General features: G+C 43.4%; 1 protein-coding gene across 1 annotated transcript in view; it reads right to left on the reverse strand.

Annotated features, from left to right (window-relative positions):
* Positions 1 to 23201, reverse strand: part of KDM3A (lysine demethylase 3A) — a 44576-nt gene continuing 21375 nt past the window's right edge. Inside the window, exons 10-24 of the mRNA XM_021710196.1 lie at positions 20655 to 20869; positions 17659 to 17811; positions 17364 to 17459; positions 16893 to 17020; positions 15174 to 15369; positions 13223 to 13392; positions 12593 to 12829; positions 10157 to 10328; positions 9307 to 9394; positions 7956 to 8086; positions 3831 to 3950; positions 3606 to 3745; positions 2192 to 2368; positions 1977 to 2111; positions 1 to 681 (exon numbers count right to left, since the gene is read on the reverse strand). Coding sequence (XP_021565871.1) covers positions 601 to 681; positions 1977 to 2111; positions 2192 to 2368; positions 3606 to 3745; positions 3831 to 3950; positions 7956 to 8086; positions 9307 to 9394; positions 10157 to 10328; positions 12593 to 12829; positions 13223 to 13392; positions 15174 to 15369; positions 16893 to 17020; positions 17364 to 17459; positions 17659 to 17811; positions 20655 to 20869 — 2239 coding nt within the window. The 3' untranslated portion in view covers positions 1 to 600. The remainder of the gene's footprint in view (positions 682 to 1976; positions 2112 to 2191; positions 2369 to 3605; positions 3746 to 3830; positions 3951 to 7955; positions 8087 to 9306; positions 9395 to 10156; positions 10329 to 12592; positions 12830 to 13222; positions 13393 to 15173; positions 15370 to 16892; positions 17021 to 17363; positions 17460 to 17658; positions 17812 to 20654; positions 20870 to 23201) is intronic.

Genomic DNA, 23201 nt, shown 5'->3' on the forward strand with positions numbered 1-23201 from the left:
TATGAATATTTTAATGCAAAATGCTTACACTTAAAATTAGCAAAGCTTCATTTAAGTTAAAATTTCATTTAACTAAAGATGGTTAACCCCAAGGATTGTACAGTAGTTGATTTCTGCTATAGAATGCCAGTCCTATGCGCTACAATGAGAACTGCATCATCAGCTGTCACTTCCTCCACTGCTCTTCTGGGCCTCAGGGGGCGAGGGAGAAGGTATTCGGACAGACGCAAATCAAGAGACAACCCAAATAAACTGCTCGGTGGTCCTAGTAGCTATAAACCCAATTTGACTAAGTTGTCCAAACAGCTGGCGAAAAACTGCAGGTATTGTTCCAGAGCCCACAGGAGGTTTTGTTTTAACAGCCTGGCAAAAGTTCCGCACTAGGTGAGAAGTCACAGTTTAAGGATGCATGTTCTGTAAATAGTTACTACATATACACATTTAGTGTTTGTAAACACTAGAAATATATATTAGAGTACCCTCACAAGTCGGGTACAGTTTAAAAAAGAAGATGAGGTAACATGAATCTCAAAGTCCACAGGAATCCTGCCTGAAGAGTTTGAACAGCTGCCAGTAATTCAGTTCCAATGTGCTGGGAGATTAAGGTTTGCCAAAACTGGACTCACTGGCTTTCAGCATAGCAACTGCATCTTTCACTGCATGGTAGATAACATTCTTCACCTAAAAAGAATGGGAGGATGGTCATTTTACCATTAAATCAACATCTGTCACTAACAATAAACATTCCCCCCTGCCAATTTTATTGCCTTCTCTGGATGTCAAAACTCAACATTCCATCTGAAATGCCAATCTTGGAAAGACCCCTGGGCTCCTTCAGGCCAGTACTTCATACGCATTTTAAACCCGTGACTCCTTTACAGAACCCAAAAGCCCATTGATCTCCTATGAAGGGGGCCCCCCAAAATCCGGAATTTATTTATGAACAATGTGTATTTATTCTTGTATGTTTAAACTTCAGCCATCTTCAACGCACTCTCTGTTTGATGCCATACACCTATGGAGATACTTTTTCCACTACTCTTGACAGTTTGTGCACTCATCAATGTTGATGCCTTTGAGTGCTTCTGCTGGTTTTGTCTCACCTCTTCGACATCTGCAAACCGTTGCCCTTCAAGAACTTTTTTTCATCCAGGGAAACAGACAAGAGTCACTCGGGGTGAGGACAGGCGGGTAGAGAGGGTGGAGAATGGGGTCAATGCCACTTTGGGTCAAAAACTCATGAACACTCAAGCGCAGTGTGGGCAGGTATGTCATGGCAAAATGTCATGTTGGAAGCAGCAGGCACCTGTTTGCCACAACTTGGGATGTTTCTTCCGCAACGCAGCCTCTCACAACAATGCTAGCTGGTATACTAATGCCGAAGGGTTCCTAGAACACTTACGTAGGAGGGAAAGCCTGTACTCCAAGGGGCCTGCCCATCAAAAGTTAATTCCAGATTTTTTTTTGGTCCCCCTCATACAGGCTTTGGTGCCACATGGACCTACCTACTTGTGAGCACAGGGGAGAGGCAAGTTCCAAGGTACAGCTTTATTATTCTCCAGAGTTATTTCCCTAATTTTCCAAATGAAGCTGTATGACATAATTTACTATTGAAATCCTTTTCAAAACATACCCCCTCATGCCTCTTTTAACCCTCGAGATTCAGTTCCGCTTTACCTACGGGTGATGAGAACACTACAACACTAAAGGTCAAGCACCATGTTCAAGACTCTTGACTGGCAGCTTAGTCAGGATCATAAGTCAGAGCCTCAAACAGCAGCAAGTCAAACCAAGGTGAGACTTCGTCTAGGTTTGTTCCTCTTTCACTTAAATAGATAGTAGAACTAGATGTTAAGGTAAAGCCAATGATGGCAACTCATTGTCCTAAGTGTAATAGACCAAGTTCACTGACTATAAGATCAAGAATGGCTCATGAAGCCATAGCCAGAGAATGCCAGGAATCGGTGCTATTTTACCTGTAATTTATCTTCATGATTGGTATGAGTCTGTGACAGATATCGGAATTCCTGAGTAAGCCAGAAGCAGTGTTTAACATGCTCTGGAGAAACAAAATCTTCAGCCACTTTGATACAGCTATATAAGTTATGAACCTGGAAAACACCAAACCACATCAGTAACAAATTCAAAACTCACGGAATAAACAGACTAAAGAAAAAGTAATGATTCTTGCCTGATGTGGAGCTCCTGCTGGGATAAACACCACATCTCCAAGGAACTGTACAATAGCCCACCCTTGAACTCCATACTCTTGATGAAGACGCTTTCTCAATGACCGGTCTAAATACCAGCTCTGATCATGAATAGGATCGTGGTCTGCCGGGTTTTCTTGCCCTTGCTCTTCTGACACCTAGAATACATTTCAAAAGATTACGCAACTGAGCAACATGCTAAGGCCCATATGACATTTTTTCTCTGAACATGGTCAGCAGTTCATAAGCGTCAGGCGTCCTTCAACTTGACTGCCCCCATTGGCAGAAAAGACAAGCAGTACTCAAAGACCTTGACTGAAAGAACCAAAAGAATGACGAAGGAAATGTGGCTTCCCTGCTGTCGGTTACCATAAACCACGACTGGCAGTCTCTGCATGATTGTGCAAAGACTGTATCTGGGCAACATTCTGGCCTGAGACTTTTAAAAATATCAGTAGGCTCAAGCCCTTAGAAAGTAACTTGTTTTGCAATTATTCACTTAACAATCTGAGTTACGAAACAGTCCCCAAAACAGCTGCAGATCAGACTTGTTTATTCTAGATCCACTATCTGGCAAAGCAGACTGGCGTGACCACACCAAAACGACAATATGGTGACCAGCAGGTTTTCCCAAAGATTCAAATGATCCTTAGCCAGAAACACCTTGATTCAAACTAAAGTTTGTTACGAACCTACTTGGTGTCAAGTGTTCACATCCAAACTCATGAGTAACTGAGGAATATCAGCCAAAGACACTTGGGTTGCAATCTGCAGCCTCAGTGCCAAACAAGTCTGAGACTGAATAAGCCCTCCTCTTTCCAGGTGCCCAGAACTTCCCCCTAGAGCCCTGTGAGCGAGCTATCAACTCCAGGGGAAGCCTCGACTCCTCCAAACCCCTGCATCCCTTGCTAATGACAAGTAGAGTCTCTCACTATCTGAGAGTGGACAAGACTCCTGACTGGCAGCTGAGCCAGGATCATAAGTCAGAGCCTTATGATCTAAGGTCCACAGGGACCTTAATAACTCACCCAGAACATGCCTGCTCAGGGCCAGTGATGGATACGTGAACTTGGAAAGTGCTAAGATTCTCAAGGCACTAAAAACAACAGCCACTGGGAGATGGTCATATAAACTAACTTGGAAGCAGAGAACAAAAAGTCTCCAAATGAACTCTAATACAAAATGAACGTAAAAGACAAGGCCTCCCTCTTTTGAGGAGTGTGGCCCTAACCACTGGGAATCCTGGCACCTTCGGCCTGCTCAATGCCCCACACACAGATTTAGCTTTGAAGGCGTGACAGTTCCTCAGCCAGGCAATCAGGTCCTGACGCGGAGTAAAAGCGTGACCCTGCTACCTGCGATGCCGCTGCTCCCGTGCCACAGAGCGGAGCATACCTTTTTAAGGAATTCTCTTATTTTCTCCGTGTCCTTAGCAGCGTATATGTGCCAGAGTGCGCCTGGCTTCTCTTTTCCTTCAATAAATCGCTTTATTGTGAGTTCGTCCGAATCGCCATCTTGGATGGTTTTAAGGACTTCTAGAGTGGGAGAAAGCAAGAGTCAGACCACAGGCTCTAGCTCAGAGTTCGTACACCCCACTCTGATGCTCAGCACCCAACCTACCTTCTTCTTGCTCACATTGTCCTTTGGGGATTCCCACATAGACCATGACGTTAGCGGCATCAGACACATCTAAGTGAAGATTTGTTGTTCCATATTTCCGGTCTTCGGGAGTGATTAATCCTGCAAAAAAGAAAAAAGAAGCCTTAAATTTAATGACAACATCGAAGGCTGCCACAGTCTTTCCATGGACTCCCTGGCAGACATTTGGTCACAAAACTCAAAAGCTGCTTCTCTAATCACGCAAAAGAATATTTAGCATTAAATTCTTGTATCCTTTTATCCAAGAAAGAAAATGATTTCTTACCAAATATTTAATTATTAAAAACCTCCTACTTCTAAGACTTGCTTCTGGTAATTGGCAAAGTAGGTTCCTGACTGACCCTCCAGCTGAGAACAAGTAAAATTATTTACACAACGATGACGTTACTGCAAAAGAAATTTTGTTGACAAACCCATGTGCTAGCAAGAAAAAAAGGAATACTCAGAAGCGAAACACAGCAGGAAATTGAAGCAGCAGAGCAAACTCTGGAAGCCGCCGTTTGCTGAGAGGATATCTGCCTGATCAAGTGAACTCAAGCTTTGATGGATGCCACAGCCCGGGAGGGCAAGTGACAGAGCCCAAGGTCCACTCAAGATGCCACCCACTCACGTTCAGAGTGAGGACCTCAAATGGCTAGACCGAGCATAAGAGGGAACACTGCCCAGCACGTTTCTTGGTTCTCTGAATCGTCAAAGACTGGTGAAAGGTGAGCCAGAACAAGAGGTCCTTTCTCGTGTTCAGAGTCTGGCTAATCCTTGATCAGCAATCGTGCTGAACCTCATCAAGCTCCGCAGTCAACCTGGACGGCTCTCCTAGCATTCGGACTCTGTTTGCTGAACTGGGTGTGTGGTGGGCTAGCAGAGGCCACTGTCTAACCTGCCACTCCTCTGAAGAAACCCATCTCGCTTGAAGGAGAGCCTGCCCTCTGGCCTGCCTGGGCTGCATTAGAGGGGCCGTACGTAGAGGAGGTACGTCATCATTCAATCTGGGACCAGGGCACCAGGGCCCTGGTGTGCTGCTGCTGCTGTTTTTCCCAGCGTGCTGAAGTATCAGCCCTAGGAGTAGGTGATACACTTGGTACTAGGGTGCAATCACGGGATCTGTGAGATGATGAAGAAATGCATTTTTTTCTTTAGGTAGGAGGGAGACAATGAAACAATCATGGCAAGAAGGTGAAGGCTGCTGTAACTAGGTGATGAGTATATGAAGAGTCACTACTAGACTCCCAAGTTTTCAGCATACTGAAAAGACAGTTCCATAGTTAAAAAGTAAAATTTAAGAAGAAAATAAAATGAATGAAATAAGCACAGTTATACTATCTGACAGCATGGAAGAATATAACAAATCTGGGTGTGCAGGAAGTTTGAAAGCAGGCAAAAAACTGAAAAAATATTGTGCAGAAATATGAATCATAAATACAAGGGGAAATCCTCCAAAACCAGAATTTACTTATAAAAAATTGTGTTTTTTTTCCTCGAGTTTAAACCTGTCACCTTCAAAGTATTCTCTGTTTGATGCAACACACCTATCAAGACGCTTTCTCCACCGCTCAAAACCATTTCTGAACGCGTCAACTTTGATGCCTTCTAGTGCTTCTGCCATTTTTTGTTTCACCTCTTCCACATCGGGTAGACGTTTCCCTTTGAGGACTTTTTTTCATCAGGGAAACAAAAAAAGTCCACACAGGGCAAGATCAGGTGAACAGGGAAGGTGGGGCACAGAGATCATGCTGTTTTTGGTGAAAAACTGCTGAACACTCAGCATGGGCGGGTGCGTTGTCATGGTGGAGAAGCCAGTAACCTGTTTGCCACAACTTGGGACGTTTCATCCGCAACACAGCCTCTCATGACAATGCTAGCTGGTACACTGATGCAGATGGGTTCCTGGAACACTTACCTAGCAGAGGAAGCCTGTACTACAAGGAAGGGGCCCACCCTCCAAAAGATAACTGTGTTTTTTAGGAGGTACCCCCTTGCATAAGGGAATGGTAAACACAAGCCAGCATGAACAAGAGGCAGGGATGGAGCTGGGAGGAAGGGTGAGGAAAGAATAGGTCTCAGAGCTTCATCAGGGATTGCTTGCTAGTTCAGCTGGTACCACAATAAAGGAGTTGCACGATACAAGGAAACGACTTATATCCAGCCACCAGGCTCAAAGGACATCTGATACTGGTCACAGGGAAAGGACTCCCAGAAAACAAGAGACCCTGAAACAAAGCATCATTAACTTTTCTGACACAAAAACACAAGCTGAAATAGGAGGGGCTGTTGGGTGATGGGCACCAGGTCAAGGGCAGGGTAGGGAGATGAGTTCCAGCTTAAAAACCAGGAGACCCGAGCTCTAGTCTCAGGCCTGAAAGCTGTGCCTCAGACCTTCTGAGCAGGTCAGGGCCCGTTCTGTGGTCAAGTCCTGGTCCCCAACCTCTGTAAAACGGGGGTTATAAGGGAGCTGTTGAGAAGCTGGATCTACGCTCTCTCCAAAAAGCCTCACACTCTACTTGGAGTGACTGACGGGCCACAGCTCAATCACCCAGCCTGCACAGGACAGCTCGGTAATGTTCATGACAAAGTGTAGGGTGCTCGAAAATGAACACATCTTCACTATTTTCCACCCGGAATGCTTGCTTCTGGATGGGAACAATTTTGTGACAGGAAAAGCGAGAGTAACACTGCCATCTGTTAGTGTCTCAGGGGAGAGACCTGCTGCCAAGCTACTTCAGCCAAGCAGGCAATTTACTTCGACAGCTTCTCAGATACCCACCTTCTATCCTTTAAAGCTCCATGACTTCTGTGTATACGACATTATTCCATATATCGGAAAAATGCTTTCATACACTCAAGTCTATTGTAAGCTCTCACTGTAAACAGGATGCCCGATCCCAGCCATCCAGCTTCTCTGATCCAGCTCTGAAGGGATCAAGGGATAAGAACTCAGCCAGGAAACAGGCTGCAGACCCACAGCATAGGAAACCCAAGAAGCAAGGGAATCGGCAAGGGGGCTTCTGCCTGTGCCTCTTCTCTCACCTCACCCTGCAAGACAGTCTTGGGCATGAGGACGCTTGGCGACTTCCAAACAGAAACACTCCCCTCTCAGAATGTCTTCCAGCTACACTGCTGGTGATCCCTGGCCTGACTCTACCATAACAGAAGAATTATGTGGCCGGGGTTCATGCCCCTCCCACCTCCCTTCCCCCAGCAGTCTCTGGAGAACATGGCAAAGACTCTGTCCTTTTTCAGAAGGACACCCTTAGGTCTAAGAGATCAGAGCTGGAAGATGACACAGACGTAATTAAGCGAGGAAGAAATAAAATCAAAGATGTAATTCTACTAAGAAGGCTGGAAAAGTGGGGGCCAAAGAGTATAAAAGAGTAAATGAAATTCAGTGAAGGATTCAAAACTTCAGTGAAGGATTCACTGAACTTCATTCAATGATAAACTGGTAAATAATTCCTTCAAAATCGCCAACTTTAATCCAGCCCAAATTCAAGACCCTACGTAAAACTGGTTGAGGTCACAGTAATGATGATGAAAGAAGGCTCTGGTAAATGCAGAAATCAATCTTTATGCCAAGCAATCCTCCTCGATGGACAGTTTACTGAGTCATGCACAAATAATAAAAATCCAATTCAAAGCGTTCATCAATCCTTCCTCAAGTAACTAGTGTGTACCCACCAACATAGAACACTGCATTCAGATTTAGACATGTTAAAACATCGCAATGATAGCAGACTGACCTAAGTGTCCATCATCACTGAAACCACTAATTATATTCTCTCAATGACATATCATGCAACCGTTAAAAATGATCATACTAAAGACTATTAAGCAACACAAAGTTTTTGCAACATAAGATTAGGGGTAGAAACATGAAATTGCAGGTGCCATACAACTCCAACTATAAAAATTACACACACACACAGAGCCAAGAAATGAAAGAAAATATGTAAAAATGAAGGCTGCTACTGTGTTAAGTATCTGGATGATGGATTCTTTCCATCTCTCCCTCTCCAAAAATCAGTTTTCTGAACATTTTGACTTGTTTTTATTTCCATTATCACTTTTTAAAGTTAGCCATTTCCTCCTTACCATAAGCATTATACATCTTGGGACCCAGATCTGGCCGAACAAAATAGTTTGGCAGCCTAGAGGCCAAGTTCAGTTTGCCATCTCGCCTTGTGTACTCAGGCAGGGGAATGTTGGCCATCAGATCGTCAAACCTAGGACGAAAAGAACCAGGAATTTTCAAATTAAGATTGCCTTTCTGACTCATTATTGTGTCACTTATTTTATTCCTTCTACAAGGTATCCCCCAAAAACCCAGAATTTATTTATAAAAAATTGTGTATTTATTCTTATACACAATTTTTACACAAGTTTATGTTTAGACTTTAGTCATCTTCGGAGTACTCTCCATTTAATGTAATACACCTATCAAGATGCCTTCTCCACTGCTCAGAACAGTTTCTGAATGCATCAATTTTGATGCCTTTCAGTGCTTCTGCCATTTTTTGTTTCCCCTTCCACATTGGCAAAATGTTTCCTGTTGAGGACTTTTTTCATTTGGGGCAACCAAAAAAAAGTCTCAGTGGGCAGGTGTGCTTATAAACTACCCATCATGAAATGGGCAAACGCATTGGAAGAATCTCTAAAAAAAAATTCACTGAAGCTGAACACAGCCTCTCACACCACCACCAACTGGTACACTGAAGCTGATGGGTTCCTAGAACACGTACCTACTGGGAGAAGCCTGAACTACAAGGGGCCTACCTTCCAAAAGATAATCCCAGGTTTTCTTGGGTCCCCCCTCATGTACCGAAAGGAACAAACTCATCCGTGATCATGAAGATGGAGACAGCCATTAATAATATTAAGATTAGAATTACAGTAGTTACGAATGAAGCATCTTTCTCCACTACAACCCACAATGTGTCAAAATAACCTGGAGTATTTCAGACAGAAGGTCTGAACAATACATTACTGATGACAAGAAGTGACACTCAGGGATGTAGCACCGATTAGTTGTGAGGATCCTTCTCAGGTTTCAAGTTCACATCGGGAAACTGGATCCACCCATTGCACGTTCCATTACCCAATGCAGTGTGACGCAACCACGTTGACCCGAACCCTGGCCCGTTGGAGCCCACACCCGCCTCCACACCAGCCTCACAAGCCTACATCAGCCTTTTCTCTAGCAGAACACCACCACGGAAGGAAAATGTGTGGCATTTCCATTAGTCGGGCAGATCGAAAAGTTGACAGCTTCTTGTTTAAAGACAGACATGCCTCCAGAGACTACAGACTAGAAATGAGAAATCACCAGGAAAACTAGAGAACTTTCGCATGTCCCTGAAAATGGTTTTCTCACTACCTCAAAAGATAATTTATCCTCCCAAGTCAAGGGCGGAGTCCTCTCTCCCCACCTTCATCACCTTCATACCTGGAAGGCATCATATCTCTAAAGTCTTCTCCTGGAGGCCAGTCCTTAAGTTTCAACACCATTGGCTCTTTTTCATTTTTCAAACGATCTGAAAGGTAAGAAGAAATTGTTTGGTACTATTCATAACTCAGACCAAGATAAGTGACAAAGTAACATTTTATGTCTTAACTGTGCAAACACAATATATTTATTTAGCTTTGCAAAATTTTAATAACCTGATACATTTAGTGCGCACACATTGTTTTTCCTTAATAGTCCCTTCCTGCCAATTGCCAACCATTTTATTTCTACAGTTTCAAGAAATCCATTTGTACCCAGAACGCAGCAAGGTGCAGCAAAATAAAGACCACTGACTAATCACTTTGTACTAGGGCCTGTCTTTTCTAGATGCTTATCAAACTGCTACTTGTATTTTGAGATTCAGCCACTCCCTTTTGCCCATTACAGGTCAGTGGTGTGGATTCAACTGTTGATCCAGTTCTACTTTTCCCCATACAGTGTTCGCAAAGAAACAAGCAGCCCTCCAATTAACCAACAGCAATGCACTTTAACAATGAAAAGTCAGATGGTTTAATAAACGCAGTTTTCTGAGGCCAGCATGAAACAGAAATAACTTATTTTGTTTAGAGAGAGTGACACTACCTGGTGTTCTGTCCAAGGTAATGCCTTGGAGTTCAAAAGTATAAACTTTGTAGCAAGAAAGGGGAGGAGAAGATAGACATTAATTTTAAACTCCAACACCTGGGACATGCTGCTGTTGCCACTGAAGGATCTCAGACTCCTGCTATTCCTACGTTCCCTTCTTTCACATCCTCAATGTGAAAAAGATTAAAAGATCCTTCATACATACTTGGAACATCTTCAAATCCATCCCAGAAATCTCCTACTGTGGCTCCTGTGATGATTTCATTGGTCCTACAATTAACCAGGTCAACTTCCTGCTCACCAAACTCTTTCCTGAAGGATTCAGGCTTCCAGAGTTCAGAGTTCAATTTATGATGCACTCCAGAGACCATCACTGGCTAAGAGAAGAGAAGAAAGACTTCAGCCTCAACTCCTGACGCTCCGTGGTCCCTCTTATTTCTACGGACCCGTTTCCATGTGGCTGCAGGCTTGTTTCCGCGTGTCTGGTCCTCAGCCTGATGGCGGCACGGTGGCTTAGGCCTGGCTCTCTGAGCTCCGACAGCACCTCTCATCTTTGCCATTCATTGGCTGCACACCCTTGCCCAGAAACCACATGACTATGCTCCTAGGAGAGGCTCACCCTTCCAATTCAGATCCCATTACTCATGGCAAGGTGGAGGACGGGACAAAGACAAGGGCCGGCAGCAGGGTCCAGTCCAAAAAGAGTGATAGCACTGGCCTTGGCCTGTTATCGCCAGGCAGGAATATGGACCTGAGGGGGCCTGTCTTTTGGCCATCCAGGATAGGCCAGGAATCCTGATCTTTATGTGAAATAGCCTAACTTTAAAATATTGGCAACAGGTTTGTGTAAAAAATGTACATATGACATTGTGTAATCCAAATAACCTGCTAATGGACTATAGCCAGCCTGCCATCTTGCGTTCCATGGATACGAGGTCTGACAATGAAGTTCGTGAGCTCATCCTAGAAAAAGTGCTACATACCTCATTGCTGAGTATCACTGCTCTCACCTTCAAAGTATTCTCCTTGGGAAGCTATGCACTGACGCCAGCACCTAGACCACCCATCAAAGCAATTTTGGAACTCTTTTTTGGGAAAGGCCATCAGAGCTGTCATCACGAAAATGTCAGAGTTGAGTAAGAGCGACGAACAAACACTAAATTTCTTGTTAAATACAGCAAGAACAGAAGGGAAATCAGGGACATGTTAGTCCAAATTTATGGGGATAATTATCACCATGAAGAAAATGGCAGTATACAAATGGACAGAATATTGTTCAGAGGGGAGAGAAAGTGTCACTGATTAAGAGGGGTCAGGATGGCCAGCAAAGTAAACATTGCAAAAATGTGTCCAACTGTGTGTCAAAATCGTCAGCTGACTGGGAGAAGCACAGCAGACCAAATAAACATCAACAGACAAACAGGAAAATCTCAACTGAAAATCTTGGCATGAGAAAGGTGTGTGCAAAAATGGTCCCGAAGGAGCTCTTGCATCACAACAAAGCACCAGATTACACAGCACTGTCTGTAAACTGGGAGTTTTTAGCTGGTCAACAAATAACTATATTGCAACATCCTCCCTACTCACCTCATTTGGCCCCCAGTGACTTCTTTCTGTACCTGAAGATAAAGGAAATACTGAAAGGAAGACATTTTGATGACATTCAGGATATCAAGGGTAATATGACAGCTCTGATGGCCAATCCAGAAAAAGAGTTCCAAAGTTGCTTTGACGGGTAAACTAAGTGCTGGTGTTGGTGCATAGCTTCCCAAGGGGAGTACTTTGAAGATGACCACCGTGGTATTCAGCAATCAGGTAATGTAGCACTTTTTCTAGGATGAGTTTGTGAACTTAACTGTCAGACCTCGTACAATTAAATGAGCAAGTCCTATTAGTACACAGAGAAAAACATTTTTAGAAACAATTTTTGTGTGTGTGGTTAAACATTCACCTTGTTCTATTTGGCAATTCTCCCGAATTCTACTCTGCTAAAAGAGCCAAGCGTTCCTCTAGCAAGGACCTCATTTGGCCAACACGGGAAGCCAAAGACCCAGAAAACAGAACCAAAACAGAGCCAGGAGCAGGCCTACAAAGTCTTCTCAAGACATCAACCAGAACTCACGTCCACCAGCATCACTCTTTAAAGAAGGCATCCTGGGGGACTAAGTGCTGAATCCAACATGACATCACATGTCACATGGCTCTGGCCCACCTAGGATCGCCTTCAGCACAAGGTTTTAACTCAGGGAAGAGAGATGAGTGATCTTATTTCCATCTTTTATCTGATCCTCCAAGCCCATGAGCCTCTCAGCCACTCCTACGTCCCCTGTGGAGGTTCACCACACAAGAATCACTAAGCCTGGATGCTCTTATCAAACATCTAATGATGACTGGCTGGAAGCCGCCAAAACTTGACCGGAAAAGGCAGCTTAGGGACATCTGCTATAAAAATAAGACTCACAGCCACACTCCCTGCCCTAATTATATCTGTTCCGAACAATAACGTATAAAAACAGGAGGTAAAGGCGATTATCATTTACAACGGAGAGGGAAAAGGCTCGGGGTGTGGGGTTACCAGAAGTCTGCCAACGGAACTGAGATGGGAGCTCCGAGTGGGCTGGGGAGCCAGGGGCTGCATTACCTGCCCTTGTTTCCAGCACTCCCTAAACACATTCCAGTTGCTCTTGTTGTTGGGATCCTGCAGGCACAGCAAGCGATTATCACACAGCCAGTAATGAGGAGTGTCAAAGCCCAGAATGCTGGGTTTGATGGTCAGCCCTTGAGGCCTCTTAGATAAATCAGATGAAGTCTTATTTTGCACCAAAGAGGCAAAGATGTCATCAAGGATTTTTGGTGTATTCTTGAGTCCATTTTCTGTCTGAATTTGAGGAAAAACACAAGTCTTAAATGTGTTGCTCCTACTGTCAAAGAAACCTCATCCCTATAAAGGTAGGAGGAGTATACATTACATGTCCAGAAAAGAGCCCCAGCCAGGAACCCCCCAGCAGAGGGCACACCCCTGTCCCCACCTGGCATTGCAACTCACGGAGGTGCATACAGGAGAAAGTGTCAGAGGACACACCGGCCCCGCCCAGAACGTATAGTGCCTCTGTGCAGCCCACCCCACCAATGACTTGGCTGTCTGTACCCACTAAGGCAGGCTTGTGATTCACAGCCTCCTTTCTCTGTTTGTTTCAGTCTCTCTAGTCTTTTCTGGTTCTGTGTCTGTTCAACCTTACAAAGTGAGTCAAGCAGTAAAACAAGCACACACCTTTCCTGCAGAAGAATTCAAGAGATTTCGAAGGAAACCAGAATTGTTGTTGCTCACAGGTGTCAAAATTGTGCTGTTAAAGGTGTGGAGGACTGTGCTGGATTTGCTCAAAGCGGGGAGGGGTGGGAGGCATTTGATTTCATTCTTCAAAATCGGCATCGTTTGTTTTTCTACAATAAAGCCAAAACCATTCAGATTCAAAAGCATTCTGAAAGGCATATCCCTTATTAATTCTATTAACAAAATTACTTTAGAATTTCCTTTCCGTTTACTGAAACCAAAAAACTTAAGAGGATAAGTACTAATGACATTATTTACTTTAGATAAGGATTCCCAGTAGATGTTTTTTTTTTTGAGTTGGAGTCTCACTCTGTCGCCCAGACTGGAGTGCAGTGGCCGCTCCCGGCCACCGCAGCCTCCACCTGCTGGGCTCTGGTGATCCTTCCACCTCAGCCTTCCAAGTAGCCGGAATTACAGGCATGCACTACCACGCCCAGCTGATTTTTTTGATTTACCCAGTAGATGTTAAAATACATTTCCAATTCCTAGATGATAGTATGGTAAAGGTCTTTTCAAGACTTTTATTTTCTATTTGTTTCTAGTATGCAAAATACAACTGAATTTGTAAAACTCGACCTTATAGCTAGTAACCTTGATAGACATGTTTAGTAAATGGAGACTCAGATTTTTCTCATGTACTGTCTACAGGTATTGGCATCACATCATTTTAAATTTCACATCATTAAATCTTCACATCATTTTAAATTTTTTTGGCCTTTAGTGCACTGTTCAGCTTCCAGTACAAAGCTTAATGGCTTCCAGTACAAAGCTTAATAAAATGGCGGTAAGAGGATGTATCCCTTTGTCTCATTCCTGAATACAGAGAGCTTGGTTAAAAAAAACCAAAAACCAAAAAACACTCAATTAAATAAACAACAATAACCATTATTTATGTTTGCTGTCACTTTCTTGTTGAAACTTTTAAGGATGTTCCCTTCTACTCTTAATCTTAAAAGGTTTTTAACAGTAATAGGTATTAAATTTTACTGACTTTTGTTTGCATCTTATCACCTGATTTTTCTCATATATATATTTTAATGTTTTAATAAAGACAACTCTATTGCCCAGGCTGGAGCACAATGGCACAATCACAGCTCACTGTAGCCTCAAGCTCCCAGGCTCAAGCAATATCCTACCTTTAGCCACCCAAGTAGCTAGGACTATAGACACATGCCACTATGCCCACTTAATTTTTTTATTTTCTGCAGAGACAGGGTCTCACTATATTCCCCAGGCTGGTCTCGGACTCTTGGCCTCAACCAATCCTCCTGCCTTGGCCTTCCAAATCACTGGAATGTTAGAAGTGAGACACCGTGCCCAGCCACTCTCCTGTATTTTTGAATGTTAGACTACACTACATTTATTGAAAACCTTGCTATATAATTCCTTTATGGTGTCAAATTTGAGTCTCTAAAATTCTGTTCAGGGTCTTTGCATGAAAAAAATTGATCTGCAATTTTTATCTCTTGTAATACAGCCAAAAAAGCAGAATTCCCTAAATTTCAGCTCTACCGGATTCCAAAGACCATATTCTTTATACTATCATCTGAGACAACAGCACAAATGACAAAAGCACAATCCAACTTAGACAAGACAGAAACCATATATAGGGTAAGGCTAGAAAGGCAAGAATCACTTATGAAAACAAGCCCATTCTTGCCAAACCGAATCCCACCCTCACCTAGAGTTCTACTGCAACAGCCAACTGCTCCTCTTTAGTGCTTCATTTCAAGAACATCTCCAGCTGGGGCAGGTTCCAAGGCGACTACAAAGAAGCACTTGCCATTTCACCCAACGTCTGGCCACTGTCCTCATAGCAACCGAGGTTGCCAAGACCCTCCATGAATGCACTAAAGTACCCAGGAACACACAAAAAGTGGGCCGCACTCACCCTTGTTCTCCTTGTTGACATTCCCGCTGGTCAGGTCTGCCAGCCAGCTTAAGGACGATGTGCTGGCCAGGCAGGCAGGTTTCATGCTGCCAGCTGGCTTGGAGGCCGCTTCCCCAGCCATGGCTGCTGGCTCTAGCATGGAGGGATTCTGCGGGAGCACGGTAGCAAGAGTCGGCTTCTCTCCAGCCAAGGAAGCCTGTGTTAAGCATGGAAGGAGGATTTCGCACCCTGAAGACTTACACTGTCCTTTTCTTACCTTCTCCCATAACGGCTTGCCAACCATAGGTGATAAGGATTGAAACAGAACTGCCTAGTAGCCCTGGATGCCACCACAGCTGCAGGAATCCTACTGTAGCAGAGCAGACCTGTAAGCACACCCATCCCATGGGGTAACACATCCCTCTCACTCGGCGCACCACATGGCTTTAAATGGCAGCTTTGTGCCTGTCTCCCCTGTGAACTCGCCCCTCAAATCCAGAATAGGCACTCAAGACATGGTTGTTGAATGAATAACTGAGGCAGGCAGGAAAGTAAAGTTGTGATTTCAGAAGGAAATGGGACGCAAAAAAAGAGAACACTTTTGATTTAGCTTTAAAATGTATGAGGAGCTTTTAACAGAACTCATAAATCTAAGATGACTCGTTAAAGAAAATTTTTAAAAAGCTGGGAGGAACACAGCTGGTGAGTTTGTATATACAGGAGGAGGAGGAAAAAGAATATTCAGATTCCTGTGTGGTCCAGGCCCTCCCTTTACATGTGATGTCATTCTGTAATGCCCAATCGCGACTAGAAAGCGGCAGAAAAAGAACCCAGATTCGGTTCTGACTCAAGATCATAGCTCTTCCACTTCCCCATGCTGCCTGCGACACCACAGCGTATAAAAATGTGAACTTCTGATTATGAAGTACAATGAAGGATAATGAGTACTGGGGAGAAGGAGAAAGGGGACAGCAGGGGGCAGATGTGACAGTGGGGAGGAGAAGGATACCACCATGAAGAGGCATATGGGGACCGAGAAGACATACAATTTTTATGAGTGGCAGGTAAAGGCTCATTTCACTGCTATTTCCTTCAACTCTTCAAAAACATCAGCAAAATATATTCAGTAACTTTTAAACTATTAAAGTTTATCTGAATAAGTTTAATTCTGTAAATTAATGAAGTGTTAAAAAAAACAAATTCTACAGTAACTTGCTAGTAGACTATAATAGAAGAGGTTTCTGGTTTCTTAAGAAACAAAAATGTAAAACCTACTATCAGAAGAGGCCACAGATAAGGTCCACAAAAATTAACGTGAAAAGTAAGAAAGTGACTTGGTGGCTCATGCTTGTAATCCCAGCACTTTGGGAAGCCGAGGCAGGAGGATCGCTTGATTCCAGGAGTTTGAAACCAGCCTGGGCAACCCAGCAAGACCTCACAAAAACATAAACAAATTAGTCGGGTGTGGTGGTACATGCCTATAGTCCTAGCTATTTGGGAGGCTGAGGCAGAAGGACTGCCTGAGCCCAGGAGGTAGAGGCTGTGGTGAGCTGTTAGCATGCCATTGCCTGGGAAACAAATAAAAAACACTGAGAATGGGTCTCTGAACGGTCACAGGAAATGTATGAATTCTCTCTCTCTCTCCACTGACAGCCAGCTCCATGTTCCTTTCAAATGCACTATAGAAATCCTGGAGTTATTTGAAAAACAGACAACAATCGAAGGGATAAGCAATCATACCTGTTTTAGGTCTTCCTTTGAGGCTGGCTTTGAAAAGAGCTTGAACTGCCTGTTTGAACACGGACAATTTGCCTTTATTCCCCATTTTGCTCTTACAGAATGAACAATGTCTCCAACATCATAGAGGGCTAAAAAAAGGGCAGAGGCAAACATCTGAGAAAAGGGTGCTGAGGACTTTCAACCTTAACATGCAGAGCAGAAGCCACATTTCTCACGGATGACTTGTCCCACCCTTTCCTTTCCATCCTGCCATGTGGGCCTTCCCCACAAGGCACCATTTTCTTTTCTTCCACAAAATTATCCACAAGACTGTGATCAGAAAGCATCAGGACCATTATTCAATACACTTCCGGACAGTTTACCGTACATACGAAAACAAAGTGAATAACTCGCTGCACAAAACCAAACCCAACTACCAGCCTCAGAGTTAGCTGAGACCAGGGGAAAGCAGCACTGCAGCACAGGGCATACCTTTTCCGGGGATGATCTGTGTGGGCATTAGGTTCTCCGGCTCATGTATCTGACTCTTCACACACCTCAGCCAGGAGAAAGTCTTGTGAGCAGCATCTGTAAGCCACACATTTAAATCTTCAAGGACAGTTTCTCCATTATGCTCTTAAAAGACTGTCTGTGCGAACAACTGATTTGCAGTAACTGTTCTTAATGGATTGGCCCCAAGTGCCTCAAGAAATCCATCAACCAGAAATCAACAAAAGGCCACTAATGAAACTGTGTAAGGGGGCTGGACAATCGAGGCAGTTCTCACCCTGTTGGCAATTCTTTTTCTTCATCCGGTAGCAATCCACACACACTCCAAACCCACACCGAGGACACACCCAATGCAGGTTGAAGATGGTGGTGTCACACACATCACACATTTCTCGAACACCTTTGACAGCTCGCTTCCAAGCAACCTGTCCTGCAAAAATCAATAAATCCCTTAGTCTTGGGTAAGAAGAAGGCTTCTGAAATCAACACGGAAGGTTTGTAAGCGGAGTCATCATCGCTTCCTGTGACTAGAGTTCCCATGTACTTTCTTCAGACGTCATCGCAAATGCTGCCTCGCCCATGAAGCTCTCCTGGATTCCCTCAACTCTCCCATCAACCTGTGTTGGTACTTCAGACTCAAGCCTCCTCACTCTGTATAAACTTGGGCACAGTTTCACCTCCCCCAAGAGACTGAACTTCCATTCTAGCAGAATCCCTGCTCAGGTTGTACAGAAGTTGTGACACAAGTTGGATCTCAGACACGGCATCACGCAGCAGTGGTTCTCGGCCTTTGGAATCCTAAGTCCCTTTGAGGCTCTACAGGCTGCTTGGGCCAGGCTTTCTCGAGGAGAAAAAAACACTTCACTCATCTAAAAATACAACAATCAGCACAGAGCACCAGGTTATTCATGGGTGTCCGACATCCTCCTGGACTGCCTATAACATCCCAGTGGGCTTCGAGTGCCTGGAGGAAGCAGCACACGAACTTAGTGCAGGCACAATGGTCCCAGGTAGCTCCTTGACCAGCCAGGGCCGAAACTCGAGTTTGCCAGTACTAGGAGTGTTGTAGGAACCCAGAACTGCCTCACACTAACCACACATTCAGCAGATAAAGGCACAACCAGGATTCTATAAAGCAGCATTTTCTGTTCCTGCGGCCGCTGATAACTGAAGGGAGAGGCCTTCCAGGAGAGGACAGACCACCAGACTTCACCTCCCTCAGCATGAGAAGTGCCAAATCAGGTACCAGAAAGCTTCAGGTATGAGTAAAGGTGGGTCTCAGAAAAGTCCAACGTCTGTTGGCCAGAAGACTCCTTCCAGCCAGCCAGTCAGTCGGTGCCACTCCCTTGAACGACACTGAATCAATACTGCTGCATTCTTGTTCCATAGAGAAGTCTTTTTCCTAATCTAGCCTGTGGCTAATTCATTTTCTTCAGACTGAGCACAACCCAAATGATCAAACTTCAGTTTACACCAAATTTATCCAGCTGCTGAGTAAACTTCTGCCATTTAATGATAAGGTAATAGCCCGGGGCACAATACCTAGAGCTTCAGGTTTGCACACATGGCATTGATGAACTTCATACCTCGATCACCTGGGTTACACTGCTTTATTAGAAAGTCCTCTCAGATCTCTTAGCCACCCACTTAATGATGACTTGTTGCTGAAAGGACAGAATACAAGTTTCATGGTGGAAATGTGCTTCCTGATCTCAGGATTGGGAACAACCCATCTGGGTATGTTGACATGTTTCAGTATCACTCACAATGAATTTCTCTCTCCAATCTGACCAGCTTGTCAAAGAGGAAAGAAAGAGGACAGGATAATCAAAAAGGCACAGAGGAAAGGTTAATCACATTTAAATCTTCAAGGACAGTTTCTTAATTATGCTCCTAAAAGACTGACTGTGCCTTTTTCCATCTGGAAACAAAACTACATTTTTCAGATGAGTCACCTTTATAAAAGAAAAAAACATCACTTGCTTATAACAGCTCTGCTGATTCAGAAGCCAAGCTATTCATTATTTCAAAACAGCGTTTCCACACTGCAGTCATTTATATACCACTGACCAGTGACTTCAGAATTTGTCTTTAAATCTACTACTTTTATTTATGTGTATTCAATAGCTCTGTATCGCTACTGAAATTGGAAAACCAGTAACAGTTATCTTAAGTAAGTTACAGGGAAAAATGTTTACAAAGATTCTTGACTTCTAAGAGTCCTTCCCACCCCAGGAAAACACAGTCATTCTGAAGCTGCTCTTCCCTTCCGTGTGACTCTGGTTGCTTCAGGAGTTCACAACCCCCACTTCCACCCAGCTCTGGAGTCCTGCTACTGGGAATGCCCTAGTTCCCTTCTTGGACTCTGAGATGTATCTATATGTATCCTCTAAGTTATTTCTGTGTCTAAGCTAGCTTCATTTAGCTGCTGGTAGCTACAACCAAAATTCTTAAGGCTGGGGCGGAAACTTGTAGTTAAACACTCTCAGTTCAAAAAGTCTAAAAATATACACACCAGAGGAATGGAAAGGCTTCTTGTTTAACGTTCCACCACTTGAGAAAGATACAATGATGGAAGAAAATGTGAGACTTGCAAAACAAATGCCTGGTGGCGCCTCTAGCTACATAACTCTTTTCTGCAGAGGCACGTGACAGGAAGAAGTGTGTTATCCTCCAGACATCCTACTGTGAGATGTCATGAAGGAGCTCTGGCTCTGATGTGTCACCCAGTTGGCCCCCAAGGCTTGCTGGGCTGCCAGATCAGAGAGTGCTCCCAGAGAGAGGAGGACTCAGGCATACCCCAGCCAGACCTGCCAAGTATTCCTTAAACCTTGACCCCAAAAGAAGCATTTCCATCTGAGCTTGCTCCCATTCTCATGCCTGGGACCCAGCCCTGCACACAATGATCCACAGGTCTAGAGAAAAGCCTACCCATTCTTATTTTCTTTGAAATGTATTCCTGATTAAGAGCCTCTGTCTTAAAGTAAAGCAATCTCAGATCACATCTCCTTTCAGGCAGCCTGCACTGCTGGTGAGCCTGTGAAATTCCACCTCACTTTTACCCTTTTTAACAAAAAAGGCATTCCACTCCTTTGATAATTGGCTCAAAATAAACCCCACAGATAGGTAGCCGACTCTGAGGAAACCTGTTACAAAAGGAAAAATGCAACCTCATTTTACCAAAGTCATCTAAACTTCTGAATGGAAATAAAACCTAAGCAACTGGAACTCAGGTTGGGCTCAAAATTCCTACCCCCTAAGAGATGTTCTTACTGTGTGGCTCAATAGTTGACATAGCTTCCTTTTCAGAAATCACCATTTGACAGAAGTGGTCTCCAATGTTGGCCAGGATGTACTTTGCCGTGTCCAAATCAGTCCCCATCACATTTTTGGTGAGAGGTAACCACAAGCCAATTGCTTCACTATCATACTTGTTTGGTGTTAAGAAGCCTTCTACCCGCAACACACCATGTTTGTTGAACTGTAACCTAGGGGAAGCGGGAGCAAAAAGGATATATCTATATAGATATATATATATATATTATATAGATGTAGGTAAACATATATACACATACATACACACACAAAATTGATTTACATCCTGTAATTACTATTTAAGTAGTATCTAAAGCAACAAAGTCCTTTCTAGTTTTCTGTAATCTCCACGGCTAATTACAGCAATTATTATTTGGCAATATCAGTAGAATTATTTATAAAATGTAAATTTTCCCCCAAAAGACAAGCTAGAGGGGGAGAAGGGGAGAAGAGGGGGAGAGAAGTATATTTTGCCCTCAAACCAGGATATAATGATACTGCCTTTAGGGACAACTGTTCAACCTGCTAGACTTGGGACTTAAAGGCAAAGGACATCACAAGTTACTACAGAAGTACACCAACAATAACTAGAAAGTGTCCCAGCTTCTCATCATAGTCCAATACAACCACTACTTGCAGACTAGTGCTAGGAAAAGAAGGGCAGTCCTGAACAGCCCCGGAGGCGAGGACCACCTTTGGCTGTGAGGTACTCAGCACCCGTGTGACCCCCAGCTACATCACTAAGCGGACTCGGAGGAGGAAGCATGAAATGAGCCTCAGAAGCTGAGCAGTTGAGTAAGACAGAACCTGCTGCCAATGGTCTCTAATGCTGGAATATTTTTATAAACTATGTGTTTCTTTTAAACTTTTAAACAATATTTTTTGTGTGTTTTCAGCTGGGCCCAGTGGCTCACACTTGTAATCCCAGCACTTTGGAAGGCCAAGGCAGAAAGACTGCTTGAGGCCTAGAGTTCGAAGTTACAGTGAGCTATGGTTGCACCACGGCACTCCAGCCTGGGCAAGAGTAAGACCCATCTCTAAAGATAAGTAAATATTTCTAGCTGGAGACATAGCAGACATAAAACACAAGGAAGGAGGCTGTGACAGATGCTATGACAGTCACTAACTCTTACAGGAGCTGACTACAAGTTCTGTGGGGCTAAATGTTAGGACTCCATGGTAGACGTAGCTGAGCTCACCTTGAAAGAAAAGGCAGTTAAGTAAAAGAAGGTATTCCGAGAAACAGTACTTCATTCAAAAGCAAGAAAACTACAGGCGAACTGGGTAACATAGACTAACTACACCAAAGGGTTTATTCAAATAGGTAAGAACTCAGGAAGAAGTCGGAAAAGTAAGTTGGAGTCAAGTTCTAAAAGCCTTCAGCATTTGCCAAGGACCTTGATTTCGTTACTAGGAACTGGCAGTTATCAATACTCTGAGCCTGTAAGACACACCCAAACTTGTGTTTTAGAAAAACAACTTGTCCAGAAGAGTACAGAATAAATTTAAAGAACAAAAGACCAGGAATTGCCAAATAGATGCAAATTTATTTCAAGCATTCAAAGAAGAGACCCAAGTTTTTAACTGATAGTCCACATTAGAGGTAGTCACAAAACGAAAAGAATAAATGTGAAAGCAGTGGGGGGAGGTAATCGCAAAGAGTCAAAATTGAAAAAACAGCTAAGTCATAAGGTCAATGACTTTTAGAATGCTACACAAGTATACTTAAGAAGAAAAAACCTCCAGTAATATTATTACTCAGAAGAAAGGAAAAAAAGGTAGCCCCTCTCTAAAATGCCTTTGCCACAGACACTGATCTCTCATACAGTCCAGTACACTTGCCACAGCAGAGGAGCCATGATGACATGAATTAAGTCTACAGCAGGAACACAAAGACCTGTACAAAGTACAACCATGTTGTGGTTTCTCCAAAAGATGAAAAAGTACGAACACATATGCACTGCAACATACTTATGTGTTTAAGAAAAAATTCTCTTGAGAGGAAGTAGAATAGAACAGACCTTTACTGAGAGCTTATTCTGGGTTAGGCATTTTTCAGAAAATGTATTAATACATATATGTGTTAACATATGTTAACAGTATCACAGCTCTAAATGCTACCCACATACTTTATCATGTGCTTCTGCAATTTACACGGGAATAAATGGGGCAAACGTGTATCTAAAAAACTCTACTTGATTAAGCATGAATCTGAAAGTGAAGAGCACAGACAATGAATGATCTAAGTTGCCTGTGCATTTAATTCAGCTCTTCAGCAATCCTTTAACTTAGATAAAATGAGAGGCGGTGGAAAACAGGAAGAAATTAAAGTCAACACTTCTGTTAATGATTAGAATTAGTGAGCCTGAAAGTATCCAGATATCTGAGAAAGTGAATTATATCTAAAATTCAACACTATTCATTTATATCTCAAAAGAAAAAAAAAAAAAAACAACAAAAAACAGAATATAAGGCTGCCTTTTTCTTCACTCAGGATAGAGGAAT

The sequence above is a fragment of the Carlito syrichta genome, unplaced genomic scaffold (assembly GCF_000164805.1).
Source record: "Carlito syrichta isolate Samal-C Ts95f unplaced genomic scaffold, Tarsius_syrichta-2.0.1 Scaffold288277, whole genome shotgun sequence".
NCBI classification, from domain to species: Eukaryota; Metazoa; Chordata; class Mammalia; order Primates; family Tarsiidae; genus Carlito; species Carlito syrichta.